The following is a 20,566-nucleotide window of genomic DNA, read 5'->3' as shown; positions in this document are numbered from 1 at the left end:
AGCAAATATTTGATAAATTAAACCTAGGAAAACAGAAGGCAAAGCTRTGAGATTTGTCTAGTAGCGAATGCTAAGCTTTTCCAAATCCAAGTCCTTCAAAGTAAAGTAGCACCTSTTTTGCTTAAGCCAGCAACCTGAGCATTCAAGTGACAAGACTTATTTCATCAGGCACCAAAAAACTCACTCCGCTAAAGACATGGATGTTACAAAGTTAAGATGCACTCAAAGGTTAGCAAATGCTCATGTAACTTTAAGTTGTCCCACTTGGCTGGGTTGGAGTCAGCCTTTCAGCAACCAGTTTCCTACTTGACTTCAAGAAGGGCAGAGTACTCAAAATGGAAAATATTCTTTATTTCCTCTCCTGCTGCYATAACTGAATGTGTGTAACAGCATCTTATTTACTGCACACCACCCGAAAATGAAAACAGAATCAGTTTTTGTCCTTGAAAGGTCTTCCCCAGTTTTTGTGAGAAGGGTTYGGCTCATCAGGGTATAGTTTTACAGTGCAGCTAAGCCTATGGAGTCGTGGTTACCTGCTGTTGTTAAGGGCAAACGTCCTTCCTTCCCCTCTGCCCTCCTAACGAGTCCTGGCAGATGGATCAGCAAATGTCTGGAACTGGCTCGGGGCGGATCAGAGGGGAACCGCACAAAGGAGGCGGCAACACAGACACAAACAGAAGCACCACCAACGCCTTCTTAGTTAGTAGCCTTTACAGCCACCTCACTTTACTGAAAAGCAAACGATCAACGAGTATTTTTACAGTTATCTTGAGATATTAAGATCACTTTATTTTTTTGGAGGAAAAAAATGTGTATAAGGAAACTGAAGAAGTATCACATGTCCATTAACTGGTAAAGCACTTCATAACTGATTTTACAATGCATATACTATTTTCACAGCACTTTATATGCACATAAAACTCCTTAATTTCACCTGCTAAGCTCTGCAAATCAGTTGAAGCATGGCTAACATCAGCAATGAAAAACTCTTCCATTCGTAGATTGGCTGACATTCCTGGAACAGCATAACAACTGTCAACTAAACAGCTCACTAAACATGATCACCTCCTCTTACAATCTTGTCTCCTTTTCTAGGCTTTCAGGATCTGTAACAAATGAGGCACCCGTTTAATAATAAATCTGATTCAGTCACAGGGCAATGCTCATGCTATCCAGTAGGAGGCAAAAGGGCCAGAGAAAACATGTTAATAAACTCGTCAAAARCAGGCATGCTGTGACAGAACCAAGATGAGGTTGCATATGCAGGGGATTCCTGAATGCTTGACTTTTTTTTCAATCTGGAAACAGCTGCATATTTGCTTACACCTTGTAGAAGCAAGGAAGTTAGAAGCAATCGGACCTCCTGAAGAATCACCAAGCAAGATGCAGTCTCTGGACTCTCAACACTGCTTTTGGCCCTGCTGGCTCATCAGTGATGGCCGTGGTTAACAGGCAGTAACCCACAGGCAGCCAATAAAGGGAAACAGGGAGCTACAAAAGCAGGGAGGTGCATATGGAAGCAGGCAGCTTTGGACTCGAGCCAAATTCCAGAGGAAAGCACATTTGGAGTTGGAAACCCTTCTGTCCTGGTGTCTCCTCACACTTATCTCTATATTCTTMTCTCTCCATTACCCCTCCTAATCCCTGCTCCTCTACATTGTCTGTTGCCCATCTGCATTTAAGACTGTTTTTTCTCCTCCAAAACATGGCAACCACTTCTGAACTTGCCTTTGAACTTCTAGAAAAATCAGCAGTAAAATTAAGATTCATATCTGCTACTTTTTTCCACAAGCAATATTTTAAATAATGGGTAAAAAGTAGTGTGTATAGAACACCTCGCATATGCGAGGGGCTTACGGGAGCAAAATAGTCTATATCCAAAACAAAGCTATGCCAATACTTAAGCTTCAGAACTCTGATTGCCAGACACTAAAAATGAAAGACCCCAAACACAATGTAAACATCTGTGTTGGACAGTAAGACACAAAACACATTCAAATAATATGCGGTATTGCTATTTTAAGCTCTAAGATATCTGCCTTCTACACTGCTGTTCTAAAAAGAGAAAGCTATCCCTGGAGTTTGGTACAGGCTGTTCAGGATTTTGTGCAGTCAATACACCTGCTTGACATTTTTTAGTATTCTCTTCCAGCAGAAAGAATGTGTTGCTATAGTCAACTGAAACAGAAGATATATTTTTTGCAAGTTAAAAACTAGTATATAATTCCCTAGTTTAATGCRCATCCTAAAATCCTTGTTGCATGGTTCTAATTGAAAACTTGCACACATGGCTACAAGTGACATGACCATGGATGAAAGTACTTTCCTGGAAATATTTTGAATAGGGGAAAAAGCACCTCAATATGGGACAGGGGGTAAAAAAAAATTTGAGAACCAGAGTATATGCTTGCTAAACAAGAATTATGTTTATTTAGCTAGTGAATCACCTAGAGGAGTAAATTTTCACTTCCATGATAGCAATCTTGTCAGGCTTGCAAACACCCAGAAACAGGAATTAAAGATTATTTTAAATGTAGTTATAAAGGTCATAAAAAGTCTGATTTAGACTGAGGTACATTTACTCAAAACTGAGATTCATTGAGTGGTAGCAAACAAACAGTTCCTCAGACAAATGCACTTTTTTCAGTATACATGTTACAGAAAAAAAAATAAATGTGCATTAACTGGTGGAATCCCACCAAGCTGCATATTAATATTCTCTTACACCAAACAGTTTGAAACAAGGGAAATGTCATTCTAATATAATTTCATGTTACGTTTCATTTGGCTAAACTGCAGCTTAAAGTTGCTTTGCCATATTAAAAGATTACTACAATAATTTTCACATGAACATTTAGACTTGAGTTTTACTCCAGGACTAAATATGGCATGATTTGCTTTTAATCTGTTGAATAGCTAAAAACTGACAATTAAAAAAAACTACAACAAAGAAAAAAAGTTGAAGCAATGTGAATCTCACATCATTGAACCACTTCTAATGGTTAATTGTTAGTATTTAACAAATTCAAAGAGTTAATGAATCCTTGCATTCGTTCGGTCTCCCGTGCCTTAGCTAGGATGCATAAATACAAAAGACAGCAGATACTGGTAAAAGCTTCAGGACAGAAAGTGCTTGACGAAGGTACAGTTCTCAAGTGTGTTTGGTGAGAGAGTATAAGGGCAGATGCACTGATGAGAACCATTACAAGAAGAGTCAATTTTGTGTTAAAGTGTTCAAAGATGTCACCTTAAGCAGAAAAAAGCTTTAATAACGTCTTCTTAGACATATTAGGCATTTCCAGAGTCTACATCATTAGTGTTGTAATTCTAGCAGGACATCTCCATATAGTTATTGTTTGTTTCTATTTCTCTCCTGAAAGAAAACAAAAACAGAGAGGGAGACAGTGTTAATACACACAGTTCCARTTTATCTTTTCCCTTAGAGCAGTAACATGACTCGTGATTAGACAGCAATGCTGCTCAGAACAGGCACCTCTCTCACAGGTGGAGCAGCAAGCTTTCAAGGAAATAACAATGAAAAAGCTCCATTTTTTTTCAGGAACATGAAATACCAAGGCAAATTCAAGTCAACTTTTTAAAAATAATATAACCAAGAAACACAGAAGTATAGGAAATCATGGTACGGGCATTAAAACTGTATTCAGAGATAAAGGTATTAAAAGGCAAGCACATGCAAATCAACTATCAGAAGACTGTATTCTGCCATGACTTCCATTAAAGACACCAAATGAGCTGAGGAGGAGACCTAGAAACCTATAACTTATCAATAAAAATATGGTCTACTTGAATTCAAACACTACTCTTCACATGAGCAAGTAAAGAACATTCACAGGTAGCGTGTTCAAAGCCCATCAAATGCGTTAGTATTTTTACTGGGATCAGAAGGTAAAGGTGCAAGTTGGGGCACTATCTCCTCTGTATAAACATCTCTCAAACGGCAGGCAAAAACTGCAGAATAAAYGTCAGCCATAGTTTGGAAGTTATTTTTACAAAAATAAGGCAAAAATAGTTATGTAGAAATGCCAGGCATTTAAAAAAAAAGAGGTCCAAAAGCAAAAAAGTAAAAACTTTAAAAAAAGTTTTGAAGTTATTAGTGTAAAAATACTTACAAGAGTTGCAAATTAGCATATGATCCCAAATAACTACTGCCAAAAGGCTCCACAGGAGGCACAGAGCATTTCTATTTGTTTAATATCAGAGTACAGCTGACCGCCTCACCTCTCAGACACACCTTTGAATTGCTTCAAGACTAATACAAACTAAAACACAYCAAGGTTTGCACAGAGAAATTAGTTTTTCTTGGTGCGAAGACATGCGACCGATACTTGCATCGTACGGTGCTGTTCCAGAAATGCACGAAACTGATGCTATTAGTCATTAATACAAACTGATACATTAATAGCACACCCCAAGGCTGAAAACACRTGAGCACTGGCCTCATGCCTCACCATGCATGTAAGGCACACAAAAATAGCCTGCTTGGACACCTCTGAACTTATTGCTGTCCCTCAGCAGGCTTCGACTGAAAGAACGACATAAAATACTGAAGCACATTATTGCATTAAGTGGACACCTACAAAACTGATCTCAATAAAATCTCAYATTTAAACAATTTTTAAATACTATCTATAGTATTACTGTAATTTTAGTAGTATTATTGTTTCCTAGCTGCTAGAATTGCACAGGTAACCACTGAGACATCTACAAAGCCTCCCTTTGCAAAGCACTTAGGAACCAAGCCTGTTTTGTGTGGTGCCCAAACTCAAAATGCACTCAAGTTCAAAAAAAATAAAAGCAGAAAGGGAATGATATCATGACTGCTTGTTCCCTATAGATAAAGCAGAGGACCTGAAGTCCATTTTCAATTCTAAAGGGCAACATAGGCACAAAAAGGGAGGGGAGGCAGAAAAAAATCCTTTCCAGACTTTTCCAAGTTGTGCATCACTACATGTGTGTTTGAATACTTAAACCAGACAAAGCTGAGAATTTTTCACAGCAGCAATATCTTCTTCAGATACATATTGGTATCAGCAGCATTCCCCATTCTGTGCAGTAAAACGGACAGAGATAAAACCCTATCTCCTCCAGATGTGGGCAGCAAAGCTTGGAAACAAACCCAAAAGCACAATAACAACGTCAGAGCTCACTCACTGCCACTGTCTCTTCCTTTCTCAAAGAGGATGGAGCAACCAAAAGGGGGACACTCACATGACACATTTCAGTTCTGAGACAGGACATGTTTGTCCTGGGCCCATTTCCACCAGAGCACAGGACAGTCTCAGAACACATTTTGCCAAATGTCTTCCAACATTCTAGGATAAAAAGGGCCTTCAGGTCAAGCTCTCTGCCAAGGGCCAGTGCAGACAGTTCCGCTTCAGRCTTTGCCCAAATAGGGAGGTTCCCTAGCTTTAGGGGGAGTTTAATGACCAGAACTTACAGAGCAATTAGCATTTGACGTAGAGCTMTGTGGGAATGCAACAGCTGGTTAACAGTAACTGCAAACTACCCGCCATGTGGTGAGCAGATTTCACACATGCCAACAACGCTCTACGCAAACCAGCGAAATCAAATGAGGGGGAAACTAAAAACACTTGGGCTTTGGAAGCGTGCATCAATCTAGAGTAAACAGTGATTTGGAAACAGCAAGGCAACAACTTGGTCTGAATTCCCAGACTGACTTACAGTTTCAGTCTGAGTTTTAGTTGCTGGATTCAAAGCACTAAATGAACGATCCCATGCTAAAAAGTAGCTATGGCATAATTTATCCCCCAAGCTAACAAAACCTCTACAAAAGATTTCAAAATACAAGTTAACAATAAATGTCTGATCTTCTTTGAAATTAGACACTGAAATGCACRTTTTCTGTATTTTTTTGACAGAGGAAAATTAAAGGATGATTTTTAGAAAAAGAAATAGATACATCAGATTGGTGGCCTACCAAAAAGGCAACTTAAGTCCTCAGCTGCATTTTTCACCTGAAAATCCCACAAAACAGACCTTGGTTCTGACTTCAGGACTTTCTTTGAAATAACAAAATACTTTTGAAGGCTATCCAGCCTCTTCAACTTACACAATGCAACTACAGACAGCTTCTTCACAATCATCTCCAGGAAAATGAGCTGTATGCGCAAAAAAAAAATTTGCCCAATCTGCACATCTTGGTACAACTTTAAAAACATTCCTGCCTGAAGCTGCCTCCACCAAGAGGTAATATTCTTAGAGCAGCTTCAGACACAGATSTAGAGTATTATCTCAGTTGCTTCAGTGCAGGCCTGGATTTGATCTTCCCCTTAAAAGCCATGTGTAAGCTGCCATGTCAGTCTGCCCTGAGTGAAGCAGACAAGCAGCTGGAGAGGTGGTGAGAAGAAACCACAGCAAAGTTCATGAAATCTCATTTACTGATGACATCAGCCATAAGCTGCAGTTTATTGCACTCCAACGTATCATTATACACAACAGCATAAACACAGACCATAGTACTGGAGAACCACAGTGAAGAGAAAAATTAAAAAGGAGGGAGATAATTTGCTCCACGGCAAGCCTCACTGGCTGGTAACCTGGAATATATTACTGAGATTTTAAAATCATGTAAAGTAAGAGGTCCTTTTAACTTTGTACTCAAATTCCAAAACAGAGGGTAAATCTCTTGCTAAAGACATAGATAATTTCAATGTTAAATAAATACCCAAGAACACCTTTCTGCACAGCAGCGCTGGCGAGTTCTGGGAAGACAATACATGGAAAGGGTCTCTAAGACCACAGATCTGGAAAGTTTTTCCCGTGGCAGATACCATCTCTTCCTTAATATTTACTTTCTTTCCATTACTTATCTTGAGATGAAAATTAAGAGACTAGATTGATTATCTTGAGATGAAAATTAAGAAATAGATTAAGAACCAAGAAATTAAAGACAGGAAGCCTAGCAAGAGGTCTAACCACTCCAGACAGTTCTTCTTCCTAGTAAATCTTGTGAATTAATACTCCTCCTCTCACTTGACTCCAGATTGTTAATAAGGCTTTCTAGTATGTAAGGTGTGAAAACCTGCAAGCCCTAGAATAATTCATTTTTCATTTTGTGATGACACAGCCTCTGAAACATCCTTAGCAACAGTAAACAAATTACAGTAGAAACARTAACATAAGTTTGAGCAGATGGAAAAGAGTTTGAGTTAATGGAAAAGAGACTTATTTTATTGTAGTGGCGATAAAAAAAAATTAAATATTCTTGAATTTTCACTGCTCATTATGTAGCAGGTTATGAACATTCTTAATGCACAGTTAGGAAGAAAAAAATTAGTGTAATGATAGTGTGATAAAGGATCCCTCAACCAGCAAGTTTAATCCACGGAAAGCAGGAGCTGAGCTCCTTCCAGTCCTGTGTTCCTAGACAGACACTCCCAGCRACGGACTAATCAATTTAACTAAAAGCAGTATTTCCCTGCAGTGCTGTGCACTGTTGCACATTACAGAGAGAAGTCAGCCAACACAGCCAGCTAATAAAATAACCAAGTGTCTGTATCATTGCTGCTAACTTCCCYGAGTTTAACAATACAACATTGGCTTTCAAAGACTGACAACTTACAGTATCTGCCTTCACTGATGGTCACTGTCACCGCAAGAAGAGCAGAAAGATTTACACCTTGGTACCTGCTACTCACAGGCCTAAGGGCAAAACATTAAAAGCTTTAATTGGTCTACCGTGGCATCTAGAGTAGCCTTCACAGTAAGATCCGTTGCAGGGCCAAGGAATCATGCAGGAAATGGCTTCAGGAAATGGTTTCATGATTTGAATCTGAATTCAAATCACAATCTACCATGAAGAAATATGGATGTACTTTACCTCGATTTCTTGTTATATTCCATAAGAAAGTAGAATAACCTGGAAGTTTGTTCATATTCTCACAACAGACCAACCTCAAGTACAGAAGCTCAACACTAATTCTCATGTGCAGTTACAAAAACTACGGCACCAGACTTCTGAAGACAGTCACACAAAAAACCTGCTTCAAAGAACTTGGTTCATCATCTGATAAGAAGCCTTGTAATGGATGCCTAATGCAGACRAGTTTCTTCCCACTTCCTACAAATTGCAGGAAAAGCACTAGTATTCTAGTCTGTTTTTAATAGAGTACTATTATACAAGGACATGTAGCAAGAAGGAAAAAGTAGATTGTTCTGATTCCTGTATGTTGAAGGTTCTGCTACTGCCCGATCTAGACCTGTACAGTACTGTACTTGAAAAAACTATAGCTTAAAGATGTTACATTTAAMAAAGGTGCCGCTACCAAAGATCGTGATCAATTCCAGCATCATATCTTGTTTTAGTGATCTACCTTCATATTTAAGAACACTCAAGTATTAAACTTCAGTGATCAGCCTCYGAGCATTAAGGTAAACCAACTGGGTGATATTCTTCAATTTTCCATTAGGGGTCCCTATTTTACAGGACAAATYGGTCTCAGATTGACACTGAATTTCACTCACTCAGAGATACTCAATGTTTCTTGTCTGTAGAATCAAGTTCAAACCAATGAGAAAGATGAATTATTTACCGCTGCTTTTAAAGGACAAGTGCAACAAGATCCAAGAAAGTCTTTCTAAACTACTAACACCTAAAAAGTCAGTTACATTCCATTTCTTATTTAGCAGTCCAGAGCTGGATATTTGGAGTATTTTTCATCTCTACAGAAGGAAAGGATCACTTCTCAAGTCAAGAGAACCAAAAAGGGTTTTTTTGGTTCTGACTGCATCGTATTTCCTTAAAACAGAGGACGGCTGCAATATCACTTTCATACAGAAAGATGAAACTGCRGATATTTACAGCAGGTTCAAGCAAGCTAAGAAATAATAGCCCTTGAAACCTCATCAAAAGCGTGTAGGTAATGGTAATGTGCAAGTTTTTAAAAGATATTAGCTAATCTGTTTTATTTACTGTTTTAAACCTCTTTAGGAAATATCTACCCAGCTTTGGAAAGCTCGGACATCRCTAGCATTTCCCTTCATGACAAATGCTGGTCAGCAGTCTGGTTTGACTTGTCTTCAGGTGCTGTGRCCATGCCTGGATCTGACTCTGACACAGTAACATGGTAGTTGAAAGATTTGGGGAAGAAGGAAATAGGAGAAGTTTGCGGTTCACTTAAAACATGGAAAGAGTTCTCTCACTTCCCTTCTCTATCCCTCACTCCCACTACRATATTTAAAATTGAGAGCAAATCTAGTATCAAAGCAGAAATGTCCCAGAGTGGAAAGCAGACAACCTTTTAACATTGCAGGCTGATGTCACCCCGTAATCAGAGAAACAGAAGTAAAATCATTGTCAAACTAAGGAAAAAAGAATTTTCCTTTTGAAAATTAGGAATTCTTATATAGTTGAAACATCCTATTGCAAGACATGTAGTACAATAAAAGGAAGCTAACACTGAGCAGTCATTTACCAGGCATTTAAAGGCTTCCTGAAGTACAAACTCCAAAGCAGATAAACAAGTGTGTTCATTTTTTTGCTTCCTCTGCAGCAGAAAAGTCCTTGTTTTCGTGAATCATTCAATTCTACTGGTATTGTTAATACTTTAACATTCTATGGTTACTTGAAATCACTTTTTTATATATATATATATATATATATATATATATAGTACAGTGCAAAAAAATAGAATTCTGCACTAGAAAGCACCAAGACGTCCTAACATAACAGATGACCACAAGCTAGCAAGTCACAGGCTAGTGGTAGAGAAATCAAATGCACAGAGTACCAACTTATTCTGAAAGKGAGTTCACCAACTTTGAGTATTACCACCTTTTAAAGAAGACATTTGGGCAACCTTCCATAAAAGCATGCTTTTATTAAACCACATCTGACATACGTATTTATTCAAGAGCAAATACATAACTACTCCTCTACTACTAAAAGACTTACAACTTCCTTTCTTTTCAATATGTAATTAAGTGTTCTTAAGGGTCATGTTTTACGATGTCTGTTCCATTTGCTTAGATCTCACGGCTATTTTTTTTTGTTGAAAGACTATTAAAGTGTTGAATAACCTGCCTACAATTGTGCACATTTACACAAAGTAATAGTAAAAACTAAAGACTTTAATTTCATATTACCACTGAGACAGCACAAGAAAAAAACATGGCTGGTTTGTTTGCACCACTTTCATCCACTGATGAAAGACACATTTAAAATAGGACAGTGGAACTTGAGACCTAAGAGAAGCAGGAATGATTACTACACAATTTTTCTAAGCTAACTTTACATGCTTTACCCATAACAAATAGCTGACATAAAAGTTCTAGTACTCATGCTTGAAAAAAAACTATAGCAAATTGCAACTAGCCTTTATAAACAATACACAAGTTACTGAAGTCTCAGTACAGCCTACTCCTGTACTTTTAAATGCATGCAGTCGTATTTTAAATAAAACAATGCTAAGTCATATTGGAAATTAATTATTGATCATCCTAAACTGCTAAGATTAAATTTTTACAGTGAAATATTATTTTAAAACCAGTTATTTAAAATGCACGGATATAAAGTAAATTAAATCCATTAATCACATGGCATTTGCTATGTTTAGATCATGGGCTTTAAGAGTGTTTATTATCACCTACGCCACAATAAAATACTAACTGAACAGTAAGGGACATGCGAGTGACTGCTGCCATTTGGTGCGTGTGACATTTTATTAACAGCAATGACCACAGTTTTCATGTCTAACACTGGAAGCAAAGGAATCACCCCAGCTGCCACAGGCAACAGGCAGAACATAATTTCAGTAGAATATATGGTTCTACTGGCAGAAAGTAGTGCACCAATTCAGATAAAGCTCCATAAAAATCTACCTGACTCTAGGCAATAAGGGATTACTTAATCATCAACTAGAGTTTACAACACTAATTATCACAGTCCAAACTATTCTTGAATCAAAGGAGCCAATAATTTACATTTACAGTGTACACTAACAGTGTGTAGAAATTGTTCTTAGGCTGTGACAACAAAACAAGCAGCCTGAAGACTTAGAATCAACATTCAAGCATATTAGAACAATAAAGATGATCCTCCAATTGTCAGTATTACTTTAATTTGGACTTCCTATATTTTAGCACCGTATTAAATTGCTTAAGGCTCATCTCAAAGCTGCCTACAACGAAACTCCCTCACACTAGATATGCAGCTCTACACTAGTGCTTTACAATTAGTCACCAAGCTAATTTGTACAATGCTGCAGAAGAATCAATGCACACTACGTAAGAGTCACAGCAAACAAGCTCTCAGCGGTGCTGAGAAAAGCAATTCTGAGAGAAATGCAGATTTCACTACTTGAGTCACAGATACTGTATGATTCCCTGAGGACATTAAGGCAATGCCAACAGTCCTTTATTGCACAAAATATGCATCATTACAGTCACATATATGTAGTACTACATTAAATGATCAATTTAGTGGTTTGGATTTCGAGTTTGGCATGCACAAACACAAACAACCCACACCTCCCCCTAATTGTATTTTGCATTTTGTTCCTACTATACAAAGGAAAAAAAAAAAGCCAGTCTATTCCCCTGAGTTACTAGCATATGTCCGAGTTGACTCCTTTGATAAGTTCCTTCACAAAAGCATCAATTTTGGAAGTAAACAACTTAAAGGCCTGAAAATGAAAAGTTCTGCAAAACAATGAAGGCTTCGGAGAAATATAGTGTCCTTCTTAAACAATATCAAAAACACATAAAGTTTTATGTAAAAAAATGCAATTTTTTTCCCGTTTCACTAAAAACTGGTTCAAAATGTGCCCCATCAACATCACATGAAAGTAATATTGAGGACACAGCAAGTTTCTTTAAAAAAAAAAAGGAAATTTTATGTCCTTTTCTGTGACATTCAGAAACTCTAAAATCTAAATTAGATTACTTCAACTAGAGATAACACTCCAGTTTTTGTTTACGAGTGTTGTTAAAACATTTCAGAAGTCAGCTTACACATGCGTGTGTTAGTGTTGCAGTTAACATATATCTGTGTTAACAAGCGTCACAAGAACATAAATCTTTTCATTAAGAGACAGTTACACCAAGCTCAAACAACTTGAGGAAGAGGCATGACTTTCCGATTCAACATTTACATGTTAAAACATKTTACCAAAAAATTGCTGTAGAAAATAACAAGGGTAGCATTTCATTATATGGATTCCTTACCCTACGCATGGCTTCCTCCTCCTCTTGACGCTTCTCATAATGTGCAAAGTCATCGAAGATTGAGGTGGTATGCTTGAAAGTAGCAATTATTTTAAGCACTTGCTTGGCTTTTTCTAGGGGTACCTCTTGAGTGTCCCTTGAATTGGTAACAGGTTTGTTGTCGTTGTTTTCCAAGCGAATATGCCGCAGTTGGTTATTGGGAACGTCTTTGACAAAGATCCATTTGACATCAAATTTCCCCTTCCACTTATCCTGAGACCAGACTCCAGCATACGCATTGTAGTCCACAACAGACTTCATCTCAGCCACTCCACAAAAGTGTCCACTGCCATTCACACTGAAGAGTAAATAGAGCGGGCCCTTTGCATTGAGCGAACGGTAAGCAGCATCCAAGCGTTTATTACCATGTTCAGTACTACACCAGATAGAGTACTTAATGGAGCGATGAATATCGTCCTCTGAATAGCTTTTGATTATAAACACACGTCCATTCTTCAGATTCCAATCGAAGTCTTTGGGATTGTAGTTGTTTATGGCCTTTAGTTTCTCCAGCACTGGGTGCACTTCCACACCGGAGGGCGAGGAGCTGACGGATACAACACCTAAACCAAAGTTTTCGCTCCCAGCTCCGTTGTTCTGGCTGAAGCCCACACCCCTGTTACGAGGCGCTACCCAGCGGTTTTGCAGCTGCTGCTGCTGCAACTGGTGAGGCTGGGCCTGCTGCTGAGGTCCTTGTTGCTGCTGCGCTTGCTGTGGCTGAGGCTGCTGTTGAGGCAGTTGGCTTTGCACCAGYGGTGGTGGTTGAATTAATGGCTGAGGCTGCTGGATTATAGTCTGAGGAGGCAGTACTGGTTGGGTGGGGGGCGCTTTTACCACCGACCCTTTGTCGTCCCAAGTTCCAATATTCATGTTGTGTTTTATAGGTGGCGGTGGTACCGCAGGGCCCCCAATGCCCACGTTACCTTTAGGCTTGAGTTTCGGCTGAGGTTTAGCAGGTTTCCTCGCAATGGCAGCCCACGAGGTCGGTTTGGGTGCTGAACTGCTAACTGCGGGCACACTGTTTGCTGCAATGCTTGTCATACCTGTACTGCTCAGAGCTGAACCTACAGTTTTTGTCACAGCAGCTGTCATATCGCCACCAATTTTCAGTCCAGTCATGCCTTGCTCAATGCTGCTAATCCCAGGCACCTTGCTCAGAGTATCGCTGCCAAATCCAGCCTGTCCATCTGCTATGGCTCTCCCAAGAGAACTAGGTGGATAGCCATAGCTGCTGCTGTAAGCAGAGCTTTGTGTTGATTGTCCCTGAGATCCACTTGTCCCCCATGTAGAGAAGTCTGCATTCCCAGGAAAAAAATTAAATCCATGCTGCCCAAGAAATGGAGGGGTATTTCCTAATGCCCCAGGTTGACTAAATACACCATCAGGTATGTAATGGTGTTCACCATTACTCATCTGTCCATAAGTTGTCAAGTATGGCATTGGAGGGTCACCTGCAGTGGACCATGCTGCTTCACCTAAAGAGTATGGAAATCCAATGGATGGAGCATAATAACTAGGCATGTATGGGTCGGACATTGGTGGATAGCTGTTACTCTGCAAGAAAATACAACAAATATCAGCATTATAAACATAAGTTTGCTCAGAACAGCAATTTTCCAGAACATTTTCAAGGATTAGATGAGGAAAACGTAAATTCCACTGCTCTTCCCAAGGTAACAAAGTATCTCCTAGATACAGCAATTATTTCTCAAGGGACCTTCTGAAAGCACTAAAGAACACTCATCTTTTAATAAATCATCTTTATATTCAGAAAGTCGACTAGTTTTAAAATGTCTTCTTGTCAACACGATAAAGAAATATCCAGCTTTAAAAAAAAAAATCACTACTACTGTAGTTTTGAGAATATAAAAACCATAGCTGTAATTTTACATTTGGCATTCTTGGTTTTTGTCAAGTCTCTCATTTGTAATTGGAGACAACTGCCAGAACATTTAGGCAAAGATGACAAAGGATGTCTATTTATGTCAGCAGGAAAGCACTTAAAACCATAACACTTTCATACAATTCAAGAATGGACATTAAGAATAACCTATGGTCCAATAATACCAAATCTGCTTGCTAAATTCATTTTCCTCTCCTAAGATTTCTGGGAAAACACAGCATATACATCCTTAGAATATAAAGCTCCAAGCCACTCAAAAGGCTACCCACATATGACTTGATACTGTTTTGAAAAAAAGTACTGCACATTTTTATCCTCCAGTTCATGCCTCCCTAGTGTTGCACTATTTCTTGAGTAAATGAGAAGACATGAAAAAAAACCAAAGCTTTTTATTTGTACTTACTTTCTCTTAAAACTAGTATAACTTACAAACTTTAAGAATATTAACTTCTGACTATGGAGATAATTTACAGCTCTAATATGTCATTAACTTTCTGGCAGAAGACTTATACTAAGCTTTAGCAATATTAAGCTTCCATCTATTATTCCATCTATTGTGAGCTACTCCTACCAACTTCAAAAGAAGTCATATCCATGCAGTTAATATTTTCTGAGAGCCAATCAAACCATTTTTTTGAACTGCATCCAACAAATTTACGATGTATTTATCCTGTAAGAGGTACAGTTTTAGGCTTYTTCCCCCCTAAAAAAAAGCATCCTGTAACTGTTTTGTTCTGAAATYAGAGCAAAACCACAACAGTAATAGACATCTCATCACGCTTTTTAATTGAATCTTTTCTAAAATTAACAAAAAGTCTTTACCTGTTTAAAATATCATATGCTACTGAATTATATTTCAATAGATATTAATAAAAATAAGACTAAAAGATCATCCAAAAATTAAAAGACTGGAAGTTAATTGAACTCAGAAATTATCTCTGATATAGTAAGCAACATTCACTTACCTGATTTGTCTGACTACTTAGATATGGCTCAAAATCATCATCATTTACTGCATCCTTTTGATGAATCGAACCGTTTTGTACTGAAACTGAAAGCAAATCTGCATTAGGCATACTATCTGGAATCCCCATGACGTACTTTCAACCTAGCTCACGGTTTCTAACTAATTGTCTACTGAAATACTAGTGCTTTGTTGAGACTGAACATCTTACCACTAAACATCACCTTGCTAAATTTAGAGGAAAGAGTCCTGTCCCTAAGTCCCTCAATCAGATCTCAGGAGAGATCCAAAAAGATGGTAGATAAAGGAGTATTCCAGCCTCTTCTTTCCTAGACTCAGCAGACAGGTGAAAGCTCCAGGCACACCTTGTCTGCARGGGCAGCATATCCAGCGTTTCCAGAAGTACCAGACTACACACAAGCATGCACACCAACCAGACCAAAGGCTTTCAACAGGTTCAGRGAAAGTTGCTGAACAGCCTTCTCCTGTAAGGGGGAAAGTCGGGTAGTCACCCACACAGCCAATGGGCACCACTATTCTGGCCATCTTCATTCCCTACTTCCTACATACTTATTACACTACATGGCATTAGTGGCATCTTTGAAGCTCAGAGGGAACAAAGCCAGGAGTTCCAAGTCCCCAGGGGCAAAGATACTCCTCTTTCTACATATACATGTATTCCATTATACATTAGAATTTCTTCCTACTTATTTCCTTTAATTTCATTTAAGGTATTACACCTGGGATTTTCCAGCTGCCCAAATAACTTGAATACCTCCCCATCCCCACCCAACTATTACTCAAAGTGAAATTGCATAAAATTCCACTAAGCTCTATTGTTTCCCATGAGGAAGCAGGGCTTAAACTAGCAGACAGGTGATTTGAAATTATACTGGGAAAAAAAAAAAGAGCTTTACTTCTCAAAAATAAAACTTTTCTGAATATTTTTATCTAGCAGTAGACTGGCTAAAAATGTTTTAGAYAAATTAGATGTATTAAGTGGGGAAAAAAAAAAGCAGAAGTTCCAACAAAAGTTTTTCTGACATCTAGAGCTACTCTAAGAGTTGACTCTATTTTCCCTTTTTTGGTAAAACCTTCTGAAAACTATGTACAACCATGCAACTAAATCTTCAACTTTACTGGAGCTGGTGTTTAAGGTTGTTCTTTGTGTTTTTTTGTTTTTTAAAAAAGAAGACCCAAAGTTCACACAGCAAACTAGCTGGTGCCACTTCAACATTTACTTGCAATTAGATCAACTTGTCTTCAGGGAAAGTAACTAATATAAAAACATGACAAAGGAGCAAATAGAATCACAAGAAATAACCACTCTGGAAAAGAAAAATTAATTTCAGAAGACAGTAAGGCGACCTGTGTTAAATTATAAAATTCCAGAACACGAGAAGATTATTTTCAAGATATCTGGGGAAGGGGAAAGCAATTTGTATTTTATACACCTTACTGGGGTTTAGAGGGTCAGAACACTTGATGCTTCAACTTTTACATATAGGCACAGTGTATCTTTGCCTATATGATACGTGTATATATATATATATATGTCATATGTGGCAAATATGATCAGAAAAAAGTAAACATAATAAGTTTCAAAATTTGATATAAAAAAAAGTTTAAATTAAATAAATTTAAATGACAGAGGTCCTTCCCCATTCCTCCCAAATATAAGATGTTGCTGTTAATGGTCATTAATTATTTTAAATTCAGCCACAAGAATGTTTTAACGAGCCGGAATGCTACATTCCTTTTTATATTTGACTCGGTCATACACAGATATGATCCACAAAGTCTATTGTCCCTGTCACTTAAATACCACTTAACCAAATACTATGGACAGAAAAATCCTCAAATACAGCTCTGTTATAATGAAAAAAAGTACATGAATGGACACAAGTTACTTCAAAGCATGCAACCAAAAAAGCTAGCGCTATCAGAACTAATCTCTTAGTACTGACAACTTACGTGAATCTGCAACATTTGTTTCAGAGGCATCTAAGGTTAAACCAAATGACTTATTTTTGGTTAGCCAGTCCAACTAACACAGAATATTTTTGCAAATCTGTTTCCCTTCTTATTCAATCTGTACTCAGATCTGGCAGTGACACGAGAATAGTTCCACATTGTCCCATCTTCCCTAGTAAATACACACATTTCTCAGTGAAAATAGCATCACAGAAAGCATGTTGCTTTGCCTTTTCATTCTAACTTTGCTTAATGTGTTAATAAGAAAAATGTAGCCCACACACACTTAACAAGAGCAAACAGATGAAGACGCATGCTTCATGCCCCAAAAATATCACATTAAGTGTTCCAGTCAACAGGGCATTGATGAAGGATACCAATTAAAACTAACCCACAGGAACTAAAAATATCTGTATCAATCCAATCTTGAAAATACTGTACATTTCCATAAACACTTTAAAAACATACAACGTAATATATTATAAAGACATATATCATCAAATACAGGAACTAACAGCTTCTATTCTTTTAATAGCTACTATCCTTTGAATAACCACTTGCAAAATGCACAATAGCCAAAGGCAAAAGAATAAAATTTTCATTAGAAGATGCTATTATATCTTAATTTACAAAATACGTACTGCAAGATACCCGTAACACCTAATTCTTGTTTTAAACCTATTTTAAGCCTACTGCTTACCTTTAAGCTTCCTACAAAAAAATCTATATATTTAATATATGTGTTTTTTTTTAACCCCCCCCCCCCCCCACACACACACACGTGTATATATATGAAAGACAAGTCAACTCTTTCCTATCATACACATGGACCAAACTAAAGACCAGTGGCAGGGAAGGGTTTGGGGATGCCCATTTTTCAACCACAAGACATCATTCTGACTGATACCAGTTCTGACATCTTGTGTCAAGTGTACTGGAGTTAACAGTTAGAACAAGAAAGCCTCTAAGATGGGATAAGTTACTCCTTCAAGTCTCTGGAATACTGAAATTAATGCCAACAGAATTACAGTACTCTTCTACATCCTTGAATAACAATWCCACAGATTTTGGTCAGGGAAGACTTTTTCAGCAATTTATAATCAGAATAAAGCAATCATTGTAGTAGACAATAAAATTCATCTGCTTAAGATCATTTGCACATTTCATGCTGATTCCAACATGAGAACTACCACACTTGCTTGCATACAGCCCTTATACAGCTCACTCACACTTGCTCACACGCAGATATGTGAGCATTAACCCTTTCACCATCCTCTTATGCACAGAATACACTTCGCCTAGTCTCTCAACTCAGTAGCACATCTTCCCTCAAACCCTATTAAGCAAGGACAATATCATGATGTCCCATTACGGTCACTGTCTGCTAACACACAGGCAGCAAGGATTGCTGATACTGACTTAATTYATACTCTTGAAAAAGTCTCCAACCTGAAGTTAACTGCAATAACGTGTTAGTCTTCAGTTTCCTTTAACTTAGCATTAAATCAYAAACTAATAATATTTGGCATGACTATTTCAGTAGAATTGAGCTGAAAATTGTATTGTTTCATTACAGTTTCCTAAGTAAATTCTAAGCCGTTTCATTTCAAACATTCTACAAATTTATAAATGACAGCACAGCAAAAAAATGCTAATATAAATGAGAAGTGAAACTAATTAATTTTCATTACTAAACACGCTGCTGCACAATGCCCAATAAAAACACTTCATACTTCTACTTCAAATATATGAAGTGTAGCTCAAAAGCAACTTGAATGATTGTTGAGTAGGTACTGCTCAGTAACATCATTCAAATCTCAAAAGTGATAAAATAAGGAATGTGAAGCCACAAGTCATTTAAATTGATCTAGTTTTTTGTTTCCATTTAAGAAAAACATGTAAGGTACAAACACAAGCAATTTCACATATAAGAATTACAAAAATTAGTTTTAAAAAACATAATAGAAGTTTTAGAAGATAAAAATAAGCACTGAAGAAAGAACAAGCAAACACAGAGTGCTTGAGGAAGTAAACACATGTACATTTTTTTCCTAAATGTCTGCTGAAGTGACACAGAAACGCTGAATCCAGCAAGACTCAAGAATTATGTATCATGATACGAATGATATATGCAATTAGAAGCAGATAGTCTGCACAYGGCAATAAACTGTGGATAAAATAATGCCAATTTATGGAGAATGGTTAGATTAATTTGGATAGAGAACAGGTGGTGCAAAGAGTACATAAACCCCAGATAAGATCAATCTTATTTGCATGAAGAAATAAGCATGTTAAATGCACAATGCAGCTAGCTGTTATGTATATGCTACTACATAGCTTAGCTCGCTGGGCACCTAGAAAATAAATGTCACAAGAATACAGAGTGAGAAAGGGGAAATCCCTTTTTTGTTTGTTTTAAATATAGGCATAAATTCAAGATATAAATTTCAAGATATAATCTGAGATGCTATTTAGGTCAGATTTCCCAAGTTTGAGAGGGAGCAATATTAATTTGTTCTGTGTTCCTGTAAAAGAGATCAAAGAGCACAGTATTTAAAAACTGAAAATCTAGACATAAAAGTGAAAAAGAAAAAAACTTAATAAATTCAAGAATGTTCAATCCTGAAGATAAAAATGCCCAGTAAAGCCAAAAAAATGAGAATAAAGATGATGTGTTCTGCTCACAGATATGAGTAACTAAACAGTCATGTGGTTGTCTTTCAAACTAAGGAAGCTGCTCAAAAGATTCCTCCTGTTGCTTCTCATACCCAGATGCTACTTATTGTAGAGAAAGGCTCAAGGTGTACTTAAAAAAAAAAAAGTCAGGCAAACATATCATTGAAAGCCAGATTAAAAGAAATAGCTATGTTATCTTCTCACTTGAGTAATGAACTTTTAACCTGCAAAATAAAGCATTTTAAAATTATGTCCCATTGTGCCATAGTAAAAAGCTGGAAAATAAAAGATCTAAYATGCAATTTCTTGTCATCTTACTCTGAAAGAAAAGATATCCTATGTTCTCCCCCTACATGATTATCTGAGGTCACATTAAACTCCATAAAGGCCAGGATTGGGAATTTATACAAAATACAAGGAATCAACTTACCTTTATTTCCCTGTCCTTTAGGTCTCTGTATATAGGAAAGTGAAAAAAGCAAAATAAAAAAGTACAGTTAGAACTCTAATGTTGACTTCAGAATAATTCCACATATGWGCCAGTTGTTCTTTTCAACCTGAACATCAATTTAAAATATTATAAAACCAGGCTTATGTAGAAAGTCAGGAAAATTATTTGAAAATTCAGTGAATTTCACTGAAAATCTTTTAAATAATCTACAGTGTTTTACTGTTTGCAAACATTAACTGGTGGAGAAAGCCTGAGCAAGTGAATTTTGATCGCCCTCCCCTCCTTTAGAAATATAAGCAATAAATACAGGACAGAGTAACTGAACAAAGAAAGTTTAGTAGCTTAAGATTATTGC

At 37.3% G+C, this 20,566-nt stretch overlaps 1 protein-coding gene across 1 annotated transcript; it reads right to left on the bottom strand.

Annotated features, from left to right (window-relative positions):
• Nucleotides 1-599: 599 nt before the first annotated feature.
• YTHDF3 (YTH N6-methyladenosine RNA binding protein 3) lies at nucleotides 600-20,278 on the bottom strand. Its single transcript, XM_026036294.1, has 4 exons — nucleotides 20,191-20,278; nucleotides 15,112-15,197; nucleotides 12,205-13,797; nucleotides 600-3,373 (listed from the first exon to the last, which is right to left on the bottom strand). Exons 3-4 carry the CDS (start codon nucleotides 13,777-13,779, stop codon nucleotides 3,350-3,352), a joined length of 1,599 nt encoding a protein of 532 aa, XP_025892079.1. The 5' UTR covers nucleotides 13,780-13,797; nucleotides 15,112-15,197; nucleotides 20,191-20,278; the 3' UTR covers nucleotides 600-3,349.
• Nucleotides 20,279-20,566: the final 288 nt, after the last annotated feature.

Source organism: Nothoprocta perdicaria, unplaced genomic scaffold (genome assembly GCF_003342845.1).
Source record: "Nothoprocta perdicaria isolate Ctin4 unplaced genomic scaffold, notPer1 scaffold_175, whole genome shotgun sequence".
NCBI lineage: Eukaryota > Metazoa > Chordata > Aves > Tinamiformes > Tinamidae > Nothoprocta > Nothoprocta perdicaria.
The sequence above is the reverse complement of the archived record's forward strand: the minus strand, read 5'-3'. Positions and strand labels throughout refer to the sequence as shown.